The following is a 20,306-nucleotide window of genomic DNA, read 5'->3' on the forward strand; positions in this document are numbered from 1 at the left end:
TTAGCAGATCATTAGAGATTTTAGTGAGGGCAGTTTCAGGAGAGTGTAAAGAGCGGAAAGCGGATTGGAGAGGGTCGAGAAGAGTTATCAAAGAGATAGCGGTTAAGATGGGAGTGGACCAGGTGTTCCAGGAGTTTAGAGATGAAGGGAAGATTAGAGACAGGTCTATAGTTAGCGGCACAGTTTTGGTCGAGGGATGGTTTTTTAAGTAGTGGATGTATGATGGCATGCTTAAATGAGGAGGGAAAAATACCAGAAGAGAGAGAGAGGTTAAATATTTGAGTTAGGTGAGGGGTGACATCAGGGGAAAGGGACTGGAAGAGATGTGACGGAAATGGGTCACTGGTGGAAGTGGTTGGGCAAGAAGATGCAAGGAGCCTGCTTACTTCTTCTTCTGTGACTGGTTCAAAATCAGAGAGTGAGCTAGATGCAGTGGGGGAGGGAGGACAGTGCATGGTATGAGGGGATTGGGAGATAATTTCCTGTCGAATCTGGTCAATTTTTTCTTTGAAGTAATTGGCCAGATCGTCAGCTCGGAGCTCCGTGGTTGGGGCCTGTACTCTTGGGTTGAGTAGAGAATGAAAAGTGTCAAAGAGACGTTTCGGGTTATTGGACAGTGAGGTGATGAGGGTGTTGAAATAGGTTTGTTTGGAGAGGTGAAGGGCAGTGTTGTATGTTCTAAGCATAAACTTAAAATGGATGAAATCTTCGGGTAGGTTGGATTTTCTCCACAGACGTTCGGCGCACCTAGAGCATTGCTGCAGGAAACGTGTTTGCACCGTGTGCCAGGGTTGTCGCCGTCTGTGTTGTGGTGTTCTATGTATAGGGGGTGCAAATTCATCCAGGGCACTTTGAAGTGTTTCATTGTAATGCTTCAGTGCAGAATCAGGACATGAGAGGGAGGAGATAGGGGCCAATGAAGACTGCAAGTTCTTCAGAAGTTTCTGGGTGTTAATGGCCTGTATGTTTCTATAAGTCTGGACAGTGGGGGTGACCTGAGCAGCCTGGCAGTTCTTGATAGAGAATGAAAGAAGGTTGTGGTCAGAGAGCGGGAGAGGGGAGTTTGTGAAATCATCCACTGCACAAAGCCGAGAGAAGACCAAGTCGAGGGAGTTTCCATCTTCATGCGTTGGAGAATTAGTAAGCTGCAAAAGGCCAAACGAGGAGGTTAGAGATAAAAGGTGAGTAGCAGATGGGGAGAGGGGAAGAGCAATGGGGATGTTGAAATCGCCCATGATGAGGGTAGGGATGTCACAGGAGAGAAAATGTGGAAGCCAAGTGGCAAAATGATCCAGGAACTGATGGGAGGGTGTTATGATTGAGTCACCGTAGGAGGCAAAAACAGAAATGCTAGCTAAGTCCAGAAAACCAGAGAAGTAGGCAGCTATCGGATTGCAGACCCCTGATCCTATCCACAACAACTAACAGTAGCCGTGGGGGGTTCCTACGATGCCCTAGACCCCTCGATCACAGCCGGAGAATTAAATAGGCCTAAAGAAAGAAAGGGGAAATCTAAACTGCCCCAGAGCAGACCCCAAAGCAATAGGCAGCCCCCAACATATAATGACGGTGAAGCAAGAGGAAAACACTAACACAGACAGAAAGATAGACTGAGCAAAGACGGGGCCCAAGCTAACTAGATAGGAAAGGACTGGAAGGCTGCTGTCTGCAATCCGTGAAAAACCCTATGAAAATAAGAGCCAACCGACTGACAGTGAAAAAGGCCCTGAAGACGCTAGGCTTCAAAAAAGCTATGTCAGTACTCAGGAATATTCTGAAGACAGAGCAACAGGCAAAAGGAGATTCAGCTCACCCCAGCAGGGAATGGCAGAATCCAGAAAAGCAAGGAAAACAAAAACAAAACATAAAAGCTAACAGGCAAAGCAGAAAACTTAGCTTTAGAGGAGCAGGAATCAGACTGGTGTCCTAGAAGTCCACAGAGAAATCACCCGCAGGGCAGAAGGGCGTCGGCAGCCTTATATCCAGTCCGTGACTCCACTCAGCCAGTCATCCTCATTAGGCTCAGGTGCCTGATAATCAGGCTCACTACCTTCCTTTACCAGAATAGGGAGTTCACCAGACCTCAGTGACGAAGGAGAAAATGAACTCACAACAGTACCTCTCCCTTGGGGAGGGGTCACCGAACCCTCAACCACGCCACCAGGGCGATCAGGGTGAGCTCGATGAAAGGCACGCACCAATCTTTTGGCATGAATATCAGAGGCAGAGACCCAGGAATTATCCTCCTGACCATAACCCTTCCACTTAACCAAATACTGGAGTCTCCGTCTAGCCAGACGGGAATCCAGTATTTTCTCTACCTCATATTCCATGTTACCTTCAACCAATACAGGGTCTGGAGGTGCCACCCCAGGAACAACTGGTTCAACAAACCTCTTCAACAAGGACTTATGGAACACATTATGGATTTTAAATGTGACAGGAAGAGCCAAACGAAAAGAGACCGGATTAATAATCTCCAAAATCTTGTAAGGTCCAATAAATCTAGGCTTAAACTTAGGAGAAGCCTCCTTCATAGCAATATTTTTTGATGATAACCACACCATATCACCAATCTTAAACTGGGGACCAATGGTCCTATGTCGATTGGAAAACCGCTGGGCCTTTTCCTGGGAGAGAGATAACTTATCCACCACTTGGTCCCAGATCTGGTGCATTCTCTCCACCACAGTGTCAACACCTGGGCAGGCAGAAGGCTCCACCTGCCCTGAAGAAAATAGAGGATGAAACCCAAAGTTACAAAAAAAAGGTGACATCAAAGTGGCAGAACTAGCTCTATTATTTAAAGCAAATTCGGCCAAGGGCAAAAATGAAACCCAATCATCCTGATCAGCGGAAATAAAACATCTCAAATATGACTCCAAGGTCTGGTTTGTTCTCTCTGTCTGCCCATTGGTCTGAGGGTGAAAAGCAGAGGAGAAGGACAACTGAATTCCCAGCTTGGAACAGAAAGTCCTCCAAAATCTAGACACAAACTGGACTCCTCTGTCAGATACAATGTTCTCAGGAATCCCGTGTAAGCGAACCACCTGTTGCAAAAACAGGGGCACCAACTCCGAGGAAGATGGCAACTTAGGGAGTGGTACAAGATGGACCATCTTAGAGAACCTATCACAAATCACCCAAATAACGGTCATTCTTTGAGAGACCGGCATATCAGAGATGAAATCCATTGAAATATGGGTCCATGGCCTCCTGGGGACCGGCAAAGGCATCAACAACCTACTAGAGCGAGAACAAGATTTAGACCAGGAGCAAGTCCCACAGGACTGCACAAAATTCCTGACATCATGAGACAAGGTGGGCCACCAAAAAGAGCGACTCACCAGATCTCTAGTACCAAAAATACCTGGATGACCAGCCAATGCAGAGCAATGAACTTCAGACATCACTCTCTTCCTCCACTGGTCAGGAACATACAACTTTCCACTGGGACAACGCTCAGGTTTGTCCTCCTGGAACTCTTGCAGAGCAAGTCTCAAATCGGGCGAGATGGCAGAAAGAACTACCCCTTCGGCTAAGATGGTAGCAGGCTTGGTCACCACAGGAGAATCAGCAAAGAAACTCCTAGAGAGGGCGTCTGCCTTGACATTCTTAGTTCCAGGAAGAAAAGAGACCACAAAATCAAAACGTGTAAAAAACAAGGCCCACCTAGCCTGTCTAGGGTTCAAGCGCTTAGCCGACTCTAGGTAAATCAAATTCTTGTGGTCAGTGAGGACCACAACTTGATGTTTAGCTCCCTCCAACCAATGTCTCCACTCCTCAAATGCCCATTTCATGGCCAACAGTTCCCGATTCCCCACATCATAGTTACGTTCAGATGGAGAGAACTTTCGGGAAAAGAAAGCACAGGGATTCATTTTAGATGTTACAGGATCCTTCTGGGACAAAACAGCTCCTGCACCAATCTCAGAAGCATCCACCTCTACTTGGAACGGGAGTGAGACATCAGGTTGCCGCAAAACCGGGGCGGAGGTAAATCTTCGCTTCAGCCCCTGAAAGGAAGCAACAGCCTCCGGAGACCAATTCAACACATCAGCACCCTTCTTAGTCAGATCAGTCAATGGCTTGGCAATACTAGAAAATTTTGCTATAAATTTCCGATAAAAATTAGCAAAACCCAAAAACTTCTGGAGGGCCTTCAAAGAAGTGGGCTGAACCCAATCATAAGTGGCCTGTACCTTGGCCGGGTCCATTTCAATAGTTGACGGAGATAAAATAAATCCCAAAAATGAAATCCTCTGTACTCCAAAAAGGCATTTCGATCCTTTGACATACAGGGAATTCTCCCTCAAGATCCGGAACACAGTCCGAATATGTTCCACATGAGAATCCCAATCCTTGGAGAAGATCAAAATATCATCCAGATAGATAATCAAAAATTTATCGACAAAGTCTCGGAAAATATCGTTCATGATGCACTGGAAGACAGAAGGGGCATTAGTGAGCCCAAAAGGCATCACCAGGTACTCAAAATGTCCCTCCGGAGTATTAAACGCCGTCTTCCATTCATCCCCCTGCTTAATGCGGATAAGATTATACGCCCCCCTGAGGTCAAGCTTGGTAAACCAGCAGGCACCTCTAACTCTAGAGAATAGATCCGAAATCAGGGGTAATGGATACTGATATTTATTAGTAATTTTGTTGAGGGCACGATAATCAATACAAGGCCTTAAAGAACCATCCTTTTTGGCCACAAAAAAAAACCCGGCACCTAAGGGTGAAGAGGATGGTCTAATATGACCCTTCTCCAACGCCTCCTTAATATAGGACCGCATAGCCTCGTGCTCGGGTACAGATAAATTGAAGAGCCGACCCTTGGGAAATTTACACCCCGGGCTTAGTTCAATTGCACAGTCATAACTCATATGAGGAGGCAAGGACACAGACTCATTCTCACTAAATACATCATAAAAGTCCGCCAAATAGTCAGGAACATCATGCGACTGAGGAGAGGTGGAAAAAAACGGAGCCTCACTAAGGGCACACCGACAACCCCAACTCACCACAGACACAGATTTCCAATCCAAGACTGGATTATGAATTTGCAACCAGGGAAACCCCAGAACAACGGCATCATGCAGATTATGCAACACCAAAAATCTGCAATTTTCTTGATGGTCTGGGGCGACCCGCATGACCCCCTGGGTCCAAAACTGAGGTTTATTTTTCGCCAAAGGAGTAGCATCAATCCCCCTCAAAGGGATAGGCGTCTGCAGAGGTGTCATCGGAAATCCACAACGTTTAGCAAAATCCAAGTCCATTAGGTTTAGCGCTGCTCTCGAATCCACAAAAGCCTTGGCGGAAAATGTGGACAGGGAGCAGATCAGAGTAATTGCCAGAAGAAACTTAGGTTGAACACCCCCAACAGAAAACGTGTGTGCAAAGCGTTTCTCTCGTTTAGGACAAACAGAAATAATATGTGAGGCATCTCCACAGAAAAAACACAACTTATTACGCCTTCTGAATTCCTGACGTTGCGCCTTAGACAAAACTCTATCACATTGCATAGGTTCAGACGTCTGTTCTACCGGTGGCAACACCTCTCGTGCAATCCTGCGTTCACGTAAACGCCGAATGGCTAATGACATAGAATCGTCCAGACCAGAGGGAACAGGAAATCCCACCATAGTATCTTTTACGACTTCTGACAAACCCTTCCGAAAGAGAGCAGCCAAGGCATTATCATTCCAGGTAGTAAGGACCGCCCACTTTCGGAACTTTTGACAGTACAACTCTGCAGAATCTCAACCCTGGTTCAATGCCAGCAGGGCCTTTTCAGCCTGATCAATAGCATTAGGTTCGTCATACAAAAACCCCAAAGCTTGAAAGAATGCGTTCACATTAGTCAGAATAGGATCATCTGGTTTCAAAGAAAACGCCCAATCCTGGGGATCGCCGCGCAGCAAAGCGATGACAATTTTAACCTGCTGCGCGGAGCTCCCTGACGAGTTAGGCTTCAAGGCAAAAAATAATTTACAATTATTTTTGAAACTCAAAAATTTAGATCGATCCCCAAAAAATACATCAGGTGTAGGGATCTTTGGTTCAACAGCATGCGAACGAGCAAGGTAGGCGGAAATTCCCCGCACTTCCGCAGCGAGCTGCTCCACACAATCAGACAATTGCTTTATCTCCATTGAGAGAAAAAAAAAAATTCCCCCTACGGCCTCAGAGATATAGAGGAAAGAATATACACTTTTTTTTTTTTTTTAAACAATTCTTTCCTGCTATTGAGTACCCTAGGATCTGCGGTATGGCGGGTGATTCTGTTATGATTGAGTCACCGTAGGAGGCAAAAACAGAAATACCAGCTAAGTCCAGAAAACGAGAGAGGTTGGCAGCTATCGGATTGCAGACCCCTGATCCTATCCACAACAACTAACAGTAGCCGTGGGGGGTTCCTACGATGCCCTAGACCCCTCGATCACAGCCGGAGAATTAAATAGGCCTAAAGAAAGAAAGGGGAAATCTAAACTGCCCCAGAGCAGACCCCAAAGCAATAGGCAGCCCCCAACATATAATGACGGTGAAGCAAGAGGAAAACACTAACACAGACAGAAAGACAGACTGAGCAAAGACGGGGCCCAAGCAAACTAGATAGGAAAGGACAGGAAGGCTGCTGTCTGCAATCCGTGAAAAACCCTATGAAAATAAGAGCCAACAGACTGACAGTGAAAAAGGGCCTGAAGATGCTAGGCTTCAAAAAAGCTATGTCAGTACTCAGGAATATTCTGAAGACAGAGCAACCGGCAAAAGGAGATTCAGCTCACCCCAGCAGGGAATGGCAGAATCCAGAAAAGCAAGGAAAACAAAACACAAAAGCTAACAGGCAAAGCAGAAAACTTAGCTTTAGAGGAGCAGGAATCAGACTGGTGTCCTAGAAGTCCACAGAGAAATCACCCGCAGGGCAGAAGAGCGTCGGCAGCCTTATATCCAGTCCATGACTCCACTCAGCCAGTCATCCTCATTAGGCTCAGGTGCCTGATAATCAGGCTCATTACCTTCCTTTACCAGAATAGGGAGTTCACCAGACCTCAGTGACGAAGGGGAAAATGAACTCACAACAGGAGGGGCCGGGAGGACGATACAACACCGCCACTCGCATGGAGAAGGGGGTGTAGAGTCTGACGGCATGGACCTCAAATGAAGGGAAGACTAGTGAGGGTAGTTGAGGGATAACCTGAAAGGTACATTTTGATGATAGGAGCAGACCAACGCCTCCACCTGCTCTATTGACTGATCTTGGGGTATGAGAGAAGTGTAGTCCCCCGTATGAAAGAGCAGCAGCAGCGGTAGTGTCTGACTGCTGGATCCAGGTTTCAGTAAGAGCCAGGAGGTTAAGAGAATTAGAAAGGAAGAAGTCATGAGTAGAGTTGAGCGATACCGTCCGATACTTCAAAGTATCGGATCGGAATGGATCGGCCGATCTTAAAAAAAAGTATCGGTATCGCCGATTCCGATACCGGAAGTCCCATTCAAGTCTATGGGACTTCCGGTATCGGAATAAGAAAAATCCTGTTTTTCCCTTGTACAGCCTCTCTGGGGTCTGTACGGGCCTTTCGGGGGGCTGTGCCGGCCTGCCAGGGGGTCTGTGCAGGCTCCGGTGGTCTGTGCCGGCCTGCCGGGGGGCTGTGCCGGCCTGCCGGTGGTCTGTGCAGGCTCCGGTGGGCTGTGCCGGCCTGCTGGTGGTCTGTGCAGGCTCCGGTGGGCTGTGCCGGCCTGCCGGGGGGCTGTGCCGGCCTGCCGGGGGGCTGTGCAGGCTCCGGGGGGCTGTGCCGGCCTGCCGGGGGGCTGTGCAGGCTCCGGGGGGCTGTGCCGGCTTCGGGGGTCTGTGCAGGCATCGTCCGATGGGACTACAAGTCCCATCGGGCGATGCCTGCTACCATGACAGTGATTGACACATTAGCCAATGATGGGACAGTAGTAGTCCCATCATCCGGCTAATGTGTTGAATGTAAAAAAAAAAAAAAAAAATACTACATACATACTACATGCATGCTACATACATACTACATACATACCACCGATGCTTGCACAGACCCCCGGACATCAGCACAGCCCCCCGGCAGGCCGGCACAACCCCCCGGCAGGCCGGTACAGACCCCCACAGGGTGCACAGACCACCGGCAGGCCGGCACAGCCCCCCGGCAGGCCGGTACAGACCCCGGGCAGTCCACACAGCCCCCCGGCAGGCCGACAGAGACCCCCGGAAGGCCCGAAATGACGGCGCATCATGATGCGCACACACCGCGCATCATGATGACGTCAGGCTGTCAATCAACTTTGAACTTCAGATTCCGATGCCGACTTCCGATATTGAAAAAATATCGGAAGTCGGTATCGGAATTCCGATACAGCAAGTATCGGCCGATACCCGATACTTGCGGTATCGGAATGCTCAACACTAGTCATGAGTGAAGGAGAGCTTGCTACACACTGAGCGAGATTTCCAAAGTGCACAATTAAGAGAGACAGATAGCATGCTGGGAATATTAATAAGATTAGAGGGGTTTCTGAGTGTAGCAGTTGGGGGGTTTGACTTTCTATAACATGGGGGACCAGGGTTGGGAGCAATGTCTCCTGCGACTAGGAGAAGGAGGATAGAAAGAGTGAGCAGATGGTTAAGTGATTTGTGAGAGCGTCTCTGATGTTGAATGCTGGGACTGACTGGATCTGTGCTGTGTAGCAATGTGAAAAGAGCGTGAGTGCTATACATAGGAGAGGAAAGGAGCGAGGGGCCGATATGGACAGAGTGTAGAGCGATAATACCAGGGCGGTGGATGTGTGTGAATGCAGCGGCCAGGATAAAAATTACACAAATGCATATGGTATATATTTGATGTGCTCCAAATGTACAGGGAGTAGATGTATATAAATGTCTTACCTGTCTCCTGCCTTGTCTAACTGCCATGTTATAACTGCCAGTAGTACTTTGATACATGTACTTCGATAACATGTGCATAAATGCCACCCGTGCATAAATGCTCCCCCTAGCTAGGTCTGAATATATAGGAGGTTAAGGCTAAGATTTTTTTTTTCTTTTTGCTCTCTCTCTTCTCGTTAATCAATCACACTAAAATGAGACACCAGGACCCAATAAAATGTTGTAAAATTCTTGGCTGGCTAAGACACACTGGCAAGCACTCGGACTACACATTGGAGTCGGACTGGTGTAAGCCCTGGGACCTCACAGCGATCTTGCACTCCAAGCACGACATTAGACCCAAAGGTGAGAAACTCAGTGATCTTTCGGGACACTAGGGCGGCTTGGAAGGCCATAAGATGCAGACTAGGCATGTCATGGAGGATATCTAAGTATTTGACACCATGGGGACACCCCTACTTTAGTCAGGGAAAAGATAATGCTCTGTTTCAAATTTGGAGGGAAAAGGGAGTTAGAAATATGGGGGACAAGAAAATAGACGGCAGATGAGATTTTCCTCAGCTGGGGACTTGACCCTTCTCATATCTTGCAATGTGCTCAGCTGCGACACCATTTATTCTCCAAATCACGAGACATACATACAGAGTGCTATTCTCCCAAACTCGACAATCTTCTTTGAAGACACATATCGGAAGTAAATATCTCAACTATTTACCGGACCATGGGGGGAACCCGGCTGCCATCGGGCCCACAAGAGTGGTTCAAGGTCTGGGAAGCTAGATTGCAGGAAACGGGGGTAGGGGAATTGCTTCTGTCTGGGTGGAATGAGATGCGCAAGCATGTAAGTAATGAAAGATGGAGGGATACTCACTTCCGACTGATACATAGAGCCATACTAGGCTTCAATTTACCGGTAACGCAAACTCACAAGGAGGGGCGGCAGGCTTGCCCAAAATGCGACACCCCCAAGACAGACATGTTCCACGGTATATGGGAATGTGGTCTCATACACACTCAGTGGGAGGAAATCAAAACCTGGGCGGGAGGCCTGATGAACAGACACGTCCCACTAGACAAAGCGCTGAGCACTGGCTTAAGGCTGAGCAAGTCAAAGACTCGGCTCTGGCACGCAGCGGCAATCCTGTACAAAAGCCTTCTCTTAAGACATTGGTTGGAGGGGAGGGCAGCGGGTCTCCGCCAGCTGCAGGTGGGACAAGAGCGGGTGATGACTCTGGAGAAAGTAGAAGCAGAAAACGACAAGGACAGTAAGACGACAACATGGTTCTCAAAATGGAAGGATTTTATTTTGCCACCGTTTTCCAGAGAGGACATCATAGCTCTGGTCTCGCCCCTCCGGAGCCCATCCTGGTACAACCTAGAGGACTGGCAGGGCACGCTGGGCGGCTTGAGGTGAGGGGTAGACCCACGGTCATGAAACGGGGCAGGAAGATGGAGACCCAGGTCAAGAGGTGTAAAATTCATTTATGATTATGAAAGCATCACATGAGCAAGTTGGGGGGAAGAGGGGGGGAGGGGGGGAGAGGGGGGGAGGAAGAGGAGGGGGGGAGGGGGGGAGGGGGGGTTACACTGTTGTGGTTTTTTGGCAATTCTGGATTGTTGATACTAAGCGGGTATTTGTAAAGGCACTTTTGAGATCTACTACTTATGTTTCACTTTCGGACTTACTGTATATGTGTCTTTCTTTGAAAACTCAATGAAAAGGATTAAAAAAAAAAAAGAAAAGAAAAAATATTTTTTCCACAAACATGATCTTTTAGGCCCCAGTTTTTATTTTCCCAAGGGTAGCAGGAGAAATTGGACCTCGAGAGTTGTTGTCCAGTTTGTCCCGAGTAGGCTGGTACCCCATACGTGGGGGCGGGACCACTGTTTGGGCGCACGTCGGGGCTCGGAAGGGAAGGAGCGCCGTTTGACTTTTTCAACGCAGAATTGGCTGGAATTGAGATCAGACGCCATGCTGTGTTTGGAGAGCCCCTGACTGGCCCGGATTGGTAATATGCCCATCCGGGCATTTTCCCGCTGGGCCACTGTCATGTGCGCCGCGGGCGGCGGGCGCTTGCCAGCTGATGCGGCCACTGGCCTGGCTGTTGCTCCTGCCGCCGGCCCTCTCTGCGGGCACGGCGGTTATAGTTTCCAACCCTCCCTCACTGCAGGGAGATAAGCCGCCACGCCCCCCCCAGCGCACACCCCCCCCCACGCAGCCACTCACAGCGTCGCTTGCCTGCTCTCTTCTCTGTTCACAGGACCTGTGATGAGGTCACAGGAGGGGAGGAGTCAGGGGTCACATGATCAGGAGTCTTTGTCCAGACCCCTGACTCCGCCCCCCTGTGACCTCATCACAGGTCCTGTGCGCTCAGCCCTGCCTCTTGGTGTCTGCAGGTGTTAGGAATCTGGGTCCTTCTATGCCTATGCAGCAACCCAGATCCTCACATTTGTCTCCAGAGTCCTTCTTCCCAGCTTCTGAGCATGCTCACAGGACGAGCTCCCATTGGCGTTCAGGAGTCAGGTGCTCAGGTCCTGCTCCTGATTTCATTGGTTCTGCTCTGGGCTCTGGAGATTTCCGGAAGGTCCCGTACGCTATAAAAAGTGCGCGTGGCTGTTCCGCCATGCGCTAGTACTTCATACTGCTGCTGTGTGTCTGGTGACGGACTCAATAAGAAACCCCCTCCCCCTGACAACACGTCTGTGAGAGTGAGTGGGACTCAGTCTGTAGCAGCGCCACTGCGCTCAAGCCTCACCAGCTGCAGCAGCCTGCACCCTGCATTGCGCCAGCGTCCTTGCAGCGCTTCTCCAGCGGCTCTGTTCCCGCCGCGCTGCAGCCCAGAGTGCGTTTGCGGTTGCAGCGCCACTGTGTCAGACGTTTAGCGGTCAGTCTAGATGGAGTCGGGCCTGTCACTCTTGGCGACTCCTGGGACCCTGTACTGCGTCTCGCTGAGCTTCTTTGAAGGTAAAACAAGCTCCGCGGCTTTGTGTGTTTTGCTTTTGTGCACCGGCTGCAGTTTAACCCTGTGCACATTACCGTCCTTGTGCATCTGCCGCACAGTGGCCCCGGCCGCCGACCATAACAGCAGGATGCTGCTTTGCTGGTTGTCATGGTGCTGGATGAGGGTAAGTTTCTGTGTGGGGTCAGGAGGGGTTTACAGGCTGGATGTAGCAGAGCCGTGTGTGTACGAGGTGTACGGAGCGGAGCCGCGTGTGTACGAGGTGTACGGAGCGGAGCCGCGTGTGTACGAGGTGTACGGAGCGGAGCCGCGTGTGTACGAGGTGTACGGAGCGGAGCCGTGTGTGTACGAGGTGTACGGAGTGGAGCCCTGTGTGTACGAGGTGTACGGAGCGGAGCCGTGTGTGTACGAGGTGTTAGGAGCGGAGCCCTGTGTGTACGAGGTGTACGGAGTGGAGCCATGTGTACGAGGTGTACGGAGCGGAGCCGGGGGTGTACGAGGTGTACGGAGCAGAGCCATGTGTGTACGAGGTGTACGGAGCAGAGCCATGTGTGTACGAGGTGTACGGAGCGGAGCCGTGTGTACGGGGTGTACGGAGCGGCGCCGCGTGTGTACGAGGTGTACGGAGCGGAGCCGCGTGTGTACGAGGTGTACGGAGCGGAGCCGCGTGTGTACGAGGTGTACAGAGCGGAGCCGCGTGTGTACGAGGTGTACAGAGCGGAGCCGCGTGTGTACGAGGTGTACGGAGCGGAGCCGCGTGTGTACGAGGTGTACGGAGCGGAGCCGTGTGTACGAGGTGTACGGAGCGGAGCCGTGTGTGTGCGAGGTGTACGGAGCGGAGCCGCGTGTGTACGAGGTGTACGGAGCTGAGCCGTGTGTACGGGGTGTACGGAGCGGAGCCTTGTGTGTACGAGGTGTACGGAGCAGAGCCGTGTGTACGAGGTGTACGGAGCGGAGCCGCGTGTGTACGAGGTGTACGGAGCGGAGCCGCGTGTGTACGAGGTGTACGGAGCGGAGCCGCGTGTGTACGAGGTGTACGGAGTGGAGCCGCGTGTGTACGAGGTGTACGGAGCGGAGCTGTGTGTGTACGAGATGTACGGAGTGGAGCCATGTGTGTACGAGGTGTACGGAGCAGAGCCGTGTGTACGGGGTGTATGGAGCGGAGCCGCGTGTGTACGAGGTGTATGGAGCGGAGCCGCGTGTGTACAAGGTGTACGGAGCCGAGCCGCGTGTGTACGCGGTGTGTGGAGCCGAGCCGTGTGTGTACAAGGTGTATGGAGCCGAGCCGTGTGTGTACAAGGTGTACGGAGCGGAGCCGTGTGTACGAGGTGTACGGAGCGGAGCCGCGTGTGTACGAGGTGTACGGAGCTGAGCCGTGTGTACGGGGTGTACGGAGCGGAGCCGTGTGTGTACGAGGTGTACATAGCAGAGCCGTGTGTGTACGAGGTGTACGGAGCAGAGCCGTGTGTGTACGAGGTGTACGGAGCGGAGCCATGTGTGTACGAGGTGTACGGAGCGGAGCCGTGTGTACGAGGTGTACGGAGCGGAGCCGTGTGTACGAGGTGTACGGAGCGGAGCCGCGAGTGTACGAGGTGTACGGAGCGGAGCCGCGTGTGTACGAGATGTACGGAGCGGAGCCTGGGGTGTACGGAGCAAAGCCATGTGTGTACGAGGTGTACGGAGCAGAGCCGTGTGTACGGGGTGTACGGAGCGGAGCCGCGTTTGTACGAGGTGTACGGAGCGGAGCCGTGTGTGTACGAGGTGTACGGAGCGGAGCCGCGTGTGTACGAGGTGTATGGAGCGGAGCTGTGTGTGGACGAGGTGTACGGAGCGGAGCCGCGTGTGTACAAGGTGTACGGAGCGGAGCCGTGTGTACGAGGTGTGCGGAGCCGCGTGTGTACGGGATGTATGGAGCTGAGCCATGTGTACGGGGTGTACGGAGCGGAGCCGTGTGTGTAAAAGGTGTACGGAGCGGAGCCGTGTGTACGAGGTGTACGGAGCGGAGCCGCGTGTGTACGAGGTGTAGGGAACGGAGCCGGATGTGTACAAGGTGTACGGAGCGGAGCCGCGTGTGTACGGGGTGTACGGAGCGGAGCCGTCTGTGTACAAGGTGTGCGGAGCGGAGCTGTGTGTGTACGAGGTGTACGGAGCGGAGCCGTGTGTACGAGGTGTACGGAGCGGAGCCGTGTGTACGGGGTGTACGGAGCGGAGCCGTGTGTGTACAAGGTGTGCGGAGCGGAGCCGCGTGTGTACGAGGCGTACGGAGGGGAGCCACGTGTGTACGAGGCGTACGGAGCGGAGCCACGTGTGTACGAGGCGTACGGAGCGGAGCCGCGTGTGTACGAGGCGTACGGAGCGGAGCCGCGTGTGTACGAGGCGTACGGAGCGGAGCCACGTGTGTACGAGGCGTACGGAGCGGAGCCGTGTGTGTACGAGGCGTGCGGAGCGGAGCCGCGTGTGTACGAGGCGTACGGAGCGGAGCCGCGTGTGTACGAGGCGTACGGAGCGGAGCCGCGTGTGTACGAGGCGTACGGAGCGGAGCCGCGTGTGTACGAGGCGTACGGAGCGGAGCCGCGGGTGTACGAGGCGTGGGGAGCGGAGCCGCGTGTGTACGAGGCGTGGGGAGCGGAGCCGCGTGTGTACGAGGTGTACGGAGCGGAGCCGCGTGTGTACGAGGTGTACGGAGCGGAGCCGCGTGTGTACGAGGCGTACGGAGCGGAGCCGCGTGTGTACGAGGTGTTGGGAACGGAGCCACATGTGTACGAGGCGTACGCAGCGGAGCCGTGTGTGTACGAGGTGTATGGAGCGGAGCCGGATGTGTACGAGGTGTACGGTGCAGAGCTGCGTGTACGAGGTGTACGGAGCAGAGCCGTGTGTGTACGAGGTGTACGGAGCGGAGCTGTGTGTGTACGGAGCGAAGCCACGTGTGTACGAGGCGTACGGAGCGGAGCCGCGTGTGTACGAGGCGTACGGAGCGGAGCCGTGTGTGTACGAGGTGTATGGAGCGGAGCCGCGTGTGTACGAGGTGTACGGAGCGGAGCCGCGTGTGTACGAGGCGTACGGAGCGGAGCCGCGTGTGTACGAGGTGTATGGAGCGGAGCCGCGTGTGTACGAGGTGTACGGAGCGGAGCCGCGTGTGTACGAGGCGTACGGAGCGGAGCCGCGTGTGTACGAGGTGTTGGGAACGGAGCCACGTGTGTACGAGGCGTACGCAGCGGAGCCGTGTGTGTACGAGGTGTATGGAGCGGAGCCGGATGTGTACGAGGTGTACGGTGCAGAGCTGCGTGTACGAGGTGTACGGAGCAGAGCCGTGTGTGTACGAGGTGTACGGAGCAGAGCCGTGTGTGTACGAGGTGTGCGGAGCGGAGCCCTGTGTGTACGAGGTGTACGGAGCGGAGCCGCGTGTGTACGAGGTGTACGGAGCGGAGCTGCGGGTGTACGAGGTGTATGGAGCAGAGCCACGTGTGTACGAGGCGTACGGAGCGGAGCCGTGTGTGTACGAGGCGTGCAGAGCGGAGCCACGTGTGTACGAGGTGTGGGGAGCGGAGCCGCGTGTGTATGAGGTGTACGGAGCAGAGCCGAGTGTGTACGAGGCGTACGGAGCGGAGCCGCGTGTGTACGAGGTGTGGGGAGCGGAGCCGTGTGTGTACGAGGTGTATGGAGCGGAGCCGGAAGTGTACGAGATGTACGGTGCAGAGCTGCGTGTACGAGGTATACGGAGCAGAGCCGTGTGTGCACGAGGTGTACGGAGCGGAGCCGTGTGTGTACGGAGAGGAGCCGTGTGTGTATGAGGTGTACAGAGCGGAGCCGTGTGTGTTCGAGGTGTACGGACCAGAGCCGTGTGTGTACGAGGTGTACGGAGCAGAGCCGTATGTGTACGAGGTGTGCGGACTGGAGCCCTGTGTGTACGAGGTGTACGGAGCGGAGCCGCGTGTGTACGAGGTGTATGGAGCAGAGCCGCGTGTGTACGAGGTGTACGGAGCGGAGCCGCGTGTGTACGAGGCGTACGGAGCGGAGCAGTGTGTGTATGAGGTGTGCGGAGCGGAGCCGCGTGTGTACGAGGTGTGGGGAGCAGAGCCGCGTGTGTACGAGGTGTGGGGAGCAGAGCCGCGTGTGTACGAGGCGTACGGAGCGGAGCCGCATGTGTACGAGGTGTGGGGAGCGGAGCCACGTGTGTACGAGGCGTACGGAGCGGAGCCGTGTGTGTACGAGGTGTACGGAGCGGAGCCGGATGTGTACGAGGTGTACGGTGCAGAGCTGTGTGTACGAGGTGTACGGAGCGGAGCCGTGTGTGTACGGAGAGGAGCCGTGTGTGTATGAGGTGTACAGAGCGGAGCCGTGTGTGTTCGAGGTGTACCGAGAGGAGCCGTGTGTGTACGAGGTGTGGGGAGTGGAGCCACGTGTGTACGAGGTGTACGGAGCGGAGCCGCGTGTGTACGAGGCGTACGGAGCGGAGCCGTGTGTGTATGAGGTGTGCGGAGCGGAGCCGCGTGTGTACGAGGTGTGGGGAGCAGAGCCGCGTGTGTACGAGGTGTCCGGAGCAGAGCCGCATGTGTACGAGGTGTGGGGAGCGGAGCCACGTGTGTACGAGGCGTACGGAGCGGAGCCGTGTGTGTACAAGGTGTACGGAGCGGAGCCGGATGTGTATGAGGTGTACGGTGCAGAGCTGCATGTACGAGGTGTACGGAGCGGAGCCGTGTGTGTACGAAGTATATAAAGCAGGCTTTTCCCACGGACACAGGAGTACACGGCGGAGCCCCGAGGAGTGATGTGCTGGAAGCTGACCGGAAATGAGATAATTTCTTGAGGAGATTGTGACGGAACCAGGAATGCTTCAGATCCATCACCGTGTCCTCCGACAGCGCAGACAGCAGGATCGCCTTGGAATTGGGGATGTCGGCCATGTGAGCGGATCATGATATGTCCTGCACCGGGAGGCTCAGGTGGGCACTACAATGGGAGCCGGGCTGCTATAGTATCTTTATAGAATCTTTCTCATTCTCTGTTCTTTCTTTCTTTCCCCTTTCTTTCTTGCTCTTTCTGTTTTCTCTCCTCCTTAGTGCCAGTCAGTGTGATCAGCAGTGCTAAATGGGTGCGGTTGGGTGTGGACATGGGTGTGACTAGTTGTGAAATGGATGTGGCCGGGGCGCGCTGCTGTCTTTCTCCCTCTTTCCCTTCTTCAAAAGTTGGGAGGTATGATAGGGGTGGCTGTGACCAGGGGGTCTGGTTGCCCAATAGAGAGCAGTTCTGCCAGGAATTCTGTAATCATGCATACAAAAGGGGACAGAGCTTTGGGAGGAGTACTGTACCTAAAAGCAATAAATAGGACTGAGCTGAAATACTGGGCACAGCTCTGACTACATGTTATATACAGTGGGGAAAAAAAGTATTTAGTCAGTCAGCAATAGTGCAAGTTCCACCACTTAAAAAGATGAGAGGCGTCTGTAATTTACATCATAGGTAGACCTCAACTATGGGAGACAAACTGAGAAAAAAAAATCCAGAAAATCACATTGTCTGTTTTTTTTCATTTTATTTGCATATTATGGTGGAAAATAAGTATTTGGTCAGAAACAAGCAATCAAGATTTCTGGCTCTCACAGACCTGTAACTTCTTCTTTAAGAGTCTCCTCTTTCCTCCACTCATTACCTGTAGTAATGGCACCTGTTTAAACTTGTTATCAGTATAAAAAGACACCTGTGCACACCCTCAAACAGTCTGACTCCAAACTCCACTATGGTGAAGACCAAAGAGCTGTCAAAGGACACCAGAAACAAAATTGTAGCCCTGCACCAGGCTGGGAAGACTGAATCTGCAATAGCAAACCAGCTTGGAGTGAAGAAATCAACTGTGGGAGCAATAATTAGAAAATGGAAGACATACAAGACCACTGATAATCTCCCTCGATCTGGTGCTCCAAGCAAAATCCCACCCCGTGGGGTCAGAATGATCACAAGAACGGTGAGCAAAACTCCCAGAACCACGCGGGGGGACCTAGTGAATGAACTGCAGAGAGCTGGGACCAATGTAACAAGGCCTACCATAAGTAACACACTACGCCACCATGGACTCAGATCCTGCAGTGCCAGACGTGTCCCACTGCTTAAGCCTGTACATGTCCGGGCCCGTCTGAAGTTTGCTAGAGAGCATTTGGATGATCCAGAGGAGTTTTGGGAGAATGTCCTATGGTCTGATGAAACCAAACTGGAACTGTTTGGTAGAAACACAACTTGTCGTGTTTGGAGGAAAAAGAATACTGAGTTGCATCCATCAAACACCATACCTACTGTAAAGCATGGTGGTGGAAACATCATGCTTTGGGGCTGTTTCTCTGCAAAGGGGCCAGGACGACTGATCCGGGTACATGAAAGAATGAATGGGGCCATGTATCGTGAGATTTTGAGTGCAAACCTCCTTTCATCAGCAAGGGCATTGAAGATGAAACGTGGCTGGGTCTTTCAACATGACAATGATCCAAAGCACACCGCCAGGGCAACGAAGGAGTGGCTTCGTAAGAAGCATTTCAAGGTCCTGGAGTGGCCTAGCCAGTCTCCAGATCTCAACCCTATAGAAAACCTTTGGAGGGAGTTGAAAGTCCGTGTTGCCAAGCGAAAAGCCAAAAACATCACTGCTCTAGAGGAGATCTGCATGGAGGAATGGGCCAACATACCAACAACAGTGTGTGGCAACCTTGTGAAGACTTACAGAAAACGTTTGACCTCTGTCATTGCCAACAAAGGATACATCACAAAGTATTGAGATGAAATTTTGTTTCTGACCAAATACTTATTTTCCACCATAATATGCAAATAAAATGAAAAAAAAAACAGACAATGTGATTTTCTGGATTTTTTTTTCTCAGTTTGTCTCCCATAGTTGAGGTCTACCTATGATGTAAATTACAGACGCCTCTTATCTTTTTAAGTGGTGGAACTTGCACTATTGCTGACTGACTAAATACTTTTTTTCCCCACTGTAGTTGTGTTAATCTCCTCTCACTTCTTGTAACCTACAAGTGTACAAAGATATTATATAGTCACCATGTGACTAGTGGGCCTGTGTAACTTCAAATGCCAGGGCTGAATTTTACAAGAGAGAAAAAACAGACTGGTACATCCAGACTAATGTGAATAGGTGCATACCAAGAGGAGCTACCCCATATGCAATATACAAAGAATGGTTGCACTCTATCATGCTAAGGCATGTCAATGTGGAAAATATGTAATTAGAATTGCAATACAGCTTTAGAATTATAGAAAAAATATATGAGACTCTTAGCATAAAATTTGGCCAAATATCTGCCCACCAGCCAACGTCTAGGCGGCCTCAAATCTGATGGGTACCTACACTGTGTGAATACCTCTCTAAGGCTGATGTCTGAATTCCTGGGTGGATGTGGACACCTCTGTCAGCAATGCCTGCATTTATGGGTAAGTAGGGACCTGCTATAATTAAAATCCCAATTTTAGTCCCAGTCCGGCCCTGGCCCCTTATGTGCCCAAACAGTGGAAACCGCCCTGTGATGGTGTGATATGTTATGTGGATGTCATTTTTTGTATATTCCTATTTTTAACAATTCCAGTTATTTTCATAGTGTTTTTCTTATTACATTGTAAGTCTACAGCCTCACTGTATCTGTCTCTTGATGACCCCCTGTAGTGCATTAATCCCTAAGGCCCTTTGTTCTACTCTGGGAGGCCTGGAAACCGCCTCAGCTTGTTTGACTTTCCCTGGACAAGGAAGGGGGTGGGGAGAATGGCAGCTGGACAGGTCTGTTCCGGAGTGGACAGGATCGTGTTCAGACAGCACTTCAGAGAGGGAAGGACCCATTTTATCCTCTGGTGCTAGAGTTTTGGAATCTCGGTTCCCTGGACATTTTATCCTGATACTGGACTGTATTCTTATTCTGGACTATCTTATCCTTTGTGTGGTGGACTGAATATGGACCTTTTCGTATTTTTGCCTGAATAAAGGTCTTGGAATTGTTCACTCTTCGCTTGCTCTGTTGATTGTGTGATACCAGAGAAGGACCCCGTGACAACTGGTGGCAGCAGTGGGATCAACAGAGCGTCACCCAATGGAGAACCACCCTTAGAGTGAGTACAGAAATTGGACTGTATGCAGTTTACAGGAGAGAGCCAGAGACCTGGGCCTGAACTACCAGGGACTGACTAAAGAGGCCTTAATCGATCTACTGGTGGGTGCTAGCACGGCCACCTCCTCACAGATGTCTGAAGGACGAGCACTGGAGACAGGGATCCCCTTCCAGAAAAGCCAGTGGTTGGTGTGGTACGAAGAAGAGATGGCGGTTCTGGGCCCCGGCGTCTCTCAGGAGTACAAGGAGGAGGCTGCCCGCCGGGCACAGCGGAGACAGGAAGCAATGGAGCTTGAAAAAGGGAATAACGCAATGTGGAGTGTAACCCCAACAATCCGGGAG

At 51.8% G+C, this 20,306-nt stretch overlaps 1 protein-coding gene across 1 annotated transcript in view; it reads left to right on the forward strand.

The window, feature by feature from the left end:
• The first annotated feature begins 10,133 nt into the window (after nucleotides 1–10,133).
• Nucleotides 10,134–20,306, forward strand: part of LOC141069372 (uncharacterized) — a 74,698-nt gene continuing 64,525 nt past the window's right edge. The window contains exon 1 of the mRNA XM_073558856.1: nucleotides 10,134–10,318. Coding sequence (XP_073414957.1) covers nucleotides 10,134–10,318 — 185 coding nt within the window. The remainder of the gene's footprint in view (nucleotides 10,319–20,306) is intronic.

This window comes from Dendrobates tinctorius, unplaced genomic scaffold (genome assembly GCF_039654945.1).
Source record: "Dendrobates tinctorius isolate UK_male_01 unplaced genomic scaffold, ASM3965494v1 ptg000261l, whole genome shotgun sequence".
In the NCBI taxonomy this organism is placed as follows: domain Eukaryota; kingdom Metazoa; phylum Chordata; class Amphibia; order Anura; family Dendrobatidae; genus Dendrobates; species Dendrobates tinctorius.